The 4,847-nt window shown below is 40.1% G+C and overlaps 1 protein-coding gene across 1 annotated transcript; it reads right to left on the bottom strand.

Annotated features, from left to right (window-relative positions):
- Positions 1–384: 384 nt before the first annotated feature.
- LOC104442707 (serine/threonine-protein kinase Nek2) lies at positions 385–3,074 on the bottom strand. The gene is made up of 5 exons (XM_018871899.2): positions 3,057–3,074; positions 2,578–2,651; positions 2,341–2,392; positions 1,654–2,115; positions 385–1,199 (listed from the first exon to the last, which is right to left on the bottom strand). Exons 2-5 carry the CDS (start codon positions 2,646–2,648, stop codon positions 630–632), a joined length of 1,155 nt encoding a protein of 384 aa, XP_018727444.2. The 5' UTR covers positions 2,649–2,651; positions 3,057–3,074; the 3' UTR covers positions 385–629.
- Between the last annotated feature and the right edge of the window lie 1,773 nt (positions 3,075–4,847).

The following is a 4,847-nucleotide window of genomic DNA, read 5'->3' as shown; positions in this document are numbered from 1 at the left end:
AGGAAATATGCCATTGTTCTTGCTGGGAACACAAAATTAGAGATGTAGCAAAGATTTGAAACCGAAACAAAGATTTTCTCCATGGACCTTTACGTGAATCTTCATGTACCATCTGGTTCTTTTCAAAAATTCAGGAATCATGATGAGTCGCGACCATGATCGACTCACAAAGCATGAACACAAGTATGAAGCTCGAGTCTTGCATGTTGCGCGGCAAGAAACAGTAGATCTCTGCATAGACACCGATGCTCGACAATTATTCAAGCTCCAAATCATGATTTACTGAATAGAATCGCTTCCGGGAAGATATCAACCCTTAGACGGATGAAGTTTAGATCACCCCCTTGATGCATGGCCAGCAGTCTGGCATGACTGAACCTTCCATCTAGGAATGCCAAAGGCAATCCAAGAACATCACATTCAATGGATACAGATATCCAAATACATCAAGATTCAAGAACCCACATCAACAAGACCACCCGAAGTAAGTTCCCAGCACATACCCGCGAATTTCTATTTCTCCACACTCTATACATACCGCATACTACCTCATAATCTAAGACACGTAAACCTAAAGACGCCAAAGAGGTCATGTACAAGTATATTACCATTCCCCCAAAACCAGCAGCTCACTTCACTGTGGTATCCTTAAAGCTCTTGGCCAACCAGATAGCAGTTTCTCTGGGCGAGACCTTCTCGGGTCCGAATGGCTTTAGCAACACGCCAAGCTCATCAAACCTCTGCTGCTGCAACAGCCGCGCACTGAATTCCAGCAACCCTTCCAATGCCTCAGCTCGCTGCCGGTACGACGAGGTGTCAAACCGGTGCTGCCACAACTCGAAAGATGAATGGCTTGCAACATCAACTTCACGGTTATGCTTAGCATGGTGGGCCTTATCGAGAATCTGGACTGTGCACTTGTCCTTAGTGATTGAACGGACGGTCTCAGGTGAGGCGGATGAGCACTGAGGAGACGTTGAAGAATTTCTTGGAATGGGTAAAAGGGAGTCTTCAGGAGATGTTAAGGGAAATTCTGCTATCTTGTCAATTCGTGGGGCATTGACAGAGACATCTGGAGACTGGATTCTGTGAAGGAAACCTGCACTTGTCCTGTATGGAGTTGCAGAAGCCACGGATGTTGCTGATAATGGAAGAGGGACTCTGCGTGATGGTTGAGAAGTATTTCTTGGAGTGCGTGACTGCAGATGCAAAAAATTATTGGAACACGAGATCCAAAAAGGAGAGTTAATTTTTGCACAAGCTATGAATACAACAAACAAAAAAAGGAAAATCAGCTATGCTTTTAAAATGTCAAAGCAATTCTCTCTATCAAGTTAGAAAACTTGTAGGATGCACTTCCCCTTCACTAAAAGCTTAGTTCTTGCATAATGTCATATAAATAACTATAGCAACAATGTGATAGATATAGACAAAGGCTGACAGCTGTCAAGTTTGACAAGGCACGCATGTAATAAAACAGAAGCCGGGGAAAAAGAAAAACCAAAAAAAGAGTGCCCCGTCAAGGAAATTTCCTGAAATAGCTACTAATTTATGAATTTGATGACTGGAGGTGGATAGCCCTCAGAGGACACTGCATATGCTGAAGAAAATAGAACGAGTTCATTAGGTCTTCATCCTTCGTTCATAACTTACCACCTCGCGTTTTGGAGCCACGTGGGATGTCTTTGACAGAGTTGACTGCTTCCTGGGAGCAGCAGTAGTTTTAGCTGGGTTCAATCTTGGGCTTTTGGCTATGCTTGGAAGCTTTGCGAATTTGGAGTCGAAGATCACATCTTCTTCTGAGGAATGGTCGACCGATAACTCTGCAAACTTATCAGTAATAATGGAGAAATTCCGTGCTCTTCGCATAGAGTAGAAAGAATCGTGTTCAGTTCCAGAAATGCTAGGATTCAAGGTCCGGTCATTACTGAACGACCACCTCTTTTCTCTATCTAATGAAATGGAAACAGGTTCTGGCTGCACAAATCTAATTTTCTTCATATAATTAGACTGACACCATTCCATAGGGTAAGTGCTCCTTCTCGGACTATTCAATTTGAGATGAACCTTAAGAACATAAGGTTGAAGATGGGGATGATTGAGCAACTCTGCAGCCTGTGAAAGACAGCACGCTTCAACTTTGTGAGTTAATAGAACAAGATAGAGGTGAACAATGCCCCATGTCATGCTGAAACAACCTAAAACTAAGCAATCAAATGGAAATAGAGAATAAAAATAGTGTACAATAAAAACATCATCTTCAAGACAAAGTCGACCTCAACAGGAACGCATAAGACAACAACAAATGTAAGTGTGAGAGAAGCAGGAAGAGGGACGTACACTGGGCCTTAGCTCAGGATTTTTCCGCAGCATACTCTTGATGAGCCCTCGCCTGAAGAACAATAAACAGGATGAAAGACCAGATTAATACAGCATGACCAATTTAATAATTCAAAACATGCCAATAACTTCAAGTTACAAACAATTCAAAGAGATAAGTAGCCATTGATGCATAATGGCGTTCCATAATATGGACTGTAAGGGCAAGATATCTACAGGTACATAGAGAGAACTCACAGGGCACCAGTGTACATTGTTGGCAATGGAGCCACGATAGATTTATTTATCTTGTTAATGAGAGCTCGCATATCCTGTTCAGCAAAGGAGACAATAGAACATTTAAATGTTAGGACAAGTATAAGTTTTGAAGAAAATTTAATGAATCCTTAAAACTTTGTAAAGCTCTCCATGCATCTTAAACTATTAATTGCAGTTATGGTTTGAGCTCAACATGCACTTATTTAACTCTCTTCAGAAAATGAACAAGCAAACCAAACCATATATAACATGGCTTCTCTGCATTCTGAAGCACTAAAATAATACTGAGAGCATGAGCTCCACTGCAATTCAGAGAAATAGGCCAAACAACACTAAGATCGGAAAGCACCAAGGAAATATTGCTCTGTCTATGCAGAAAACCTTACAACAATACAATTTTCCTAAAAAAAAAAATAAAGAACTTCGCCAAGATTGAAAGGTTAAAATAAGGACCACACAATTTGACAACTGATAGGGAGAACAGCTTTACTGAGGTTAGTTTACTTCAGGAGGGACATAAGATAAGTTGTAACACAGAGAACTAACATAATATTATCAGAAACGATGTCTGAAAAGCTGTGAGGAAAACGTAGTGAGTATTATTCAAAAAAATTTAATATATATACATAAAAAAGAAACCCTAAAAGTGGTAAAGACTCATTTACCCCTCCTTACTCCTAACACTCCCCCTCAAGGTGGAGCATAAATATTAATCATGCCCAGCTTGTTACAAATATGTTCTATCCTCCCATTACCCAAGGATTTAGTAAAGATGTCTGCAAGTTGTTCGCTGGTTTGACTGGGAAGAATTACTCCACTTTGCAACTTCTCTCGGATAAAATGACAATCAACCTCAATGTGTTTTGTTCTCTCATGAAACACGGGGTTGGAAGCTATATGCATTGCAGCTTTATTATCGCACCATAGAGTCATGGGTACTAAATCTTTAAAGCCTAACTCAGTCAATAACAGTCGAATCCACACTAATTCACATGTCACTTGTGCCATGGCTCTATATTCTAACTCAGCATTGGAGCGGGCAACAACACTTTGTTTCTTACTTTTCCATATACTAGATTTCCTCCGACTAAGGTACAATACCCAATAGTTGATCTTCTATCATCTGGAGACTTAGCCCAATCAGCATCAGAAAAACCTTTAACCCTGATATGACCATGGTTTTGGTAGATAATTCATTTTCCCAGAGCTTTCTTCAAATACCTCAATATCCGAATAACTGTGTCCCAGTGAGATGTACGAGGGGAATACAAAAACCGGCTTACTACACGACAGGAAAAGCAATGTTTGGTCGAGTAATTGTAAGATAATTCAGTTTATCTACCAGTCTTCTATATCTCTCGGGATTATTAAGAATTTCTCCTCCATCAGCAACTAATTTAACCCCTTGTTCCATGGGTGAATCAAGAGGCTTTGATCCCAACATAACTATCTCAGTCAGCAAATCCAAGACATATTTTCGCTGTGACAGAACAATACCTTTTTGTGATTGCACCACTTCGATTCTTAGGAAATATTTCAATTTTCCTAAGTCCTTAGTTTGAAACTATTGCTGAAGATACGTTTTTAGCTCAGCTATACCAACCAAGTCATCTCCCGTGATGATAATATCATCAACATACACAATCAAGAATAGTTTACCTCCCCCTGATTGTTTATAAAAAAAAGAATGATCATTTTCACATCTTGATAGCCGAAATGACAGTACAACCTCAGAAAATCTTCCAAACCATGCCCATGGAGATTGTTTCAAACCATATAAAGACTTTTTAAATTTGCAAACTAATCCAGACTCCCCCTGAGCAACAAACCCCGGAGGTTGCTCCATATCAACTTCCTCATGAAGAGTACCATGCAAGAAAGCATTCTTAACATCAACTAAAATAAAGGCTAGTTATGCGTTGCAGTAAAAGAGATCAAAATACGAATAAAGGTAAGTTTGGCAACAGGAGAAAATGTGTCTAGATAGTCAACCCCATACACCTGAGCATACCCTTTGGCAACAAGTCTTGCTTTTAAACGAGCAAGAGAAACATCGGGGTTAACTTTTACAACATACACCCATCGACAACCAATAGCCGTTTTGCCTAGAGGAAGTGGTACTAAATCCCAAGTTTGATTAATCTCGAGAGCCTTTAATTCTTCTTCCATTGCTGTCCTCCAGCTAAAACTTTGTAATGCCTCGGTGACAGACTTGGGGATAGGATATTGTTCAACAGTAGTTAAAAAGG

The sequence above is a fragment of the Eucalyptus grandis genome, chromosome 4, assembly GCF_016545825.1.
Source record: "Eucalyptus grandis isolate ANBG69807.140 chromosome 4, ASM1654582v1, whole genome shotgun sequence".
NCBI classification, from domain to species: Eukaryota; Viridiplantae; Streptophyta; class Magnoliopsida; order Myrtales; family Myrtaceae; genus Eucalyptus; species Eucalyptus grandis.
The sequence above is the reverse complement of the archived record's forward strand: the minus strand, read 5'-3'. Positions and strand labels throughout refer to the sequence as shown.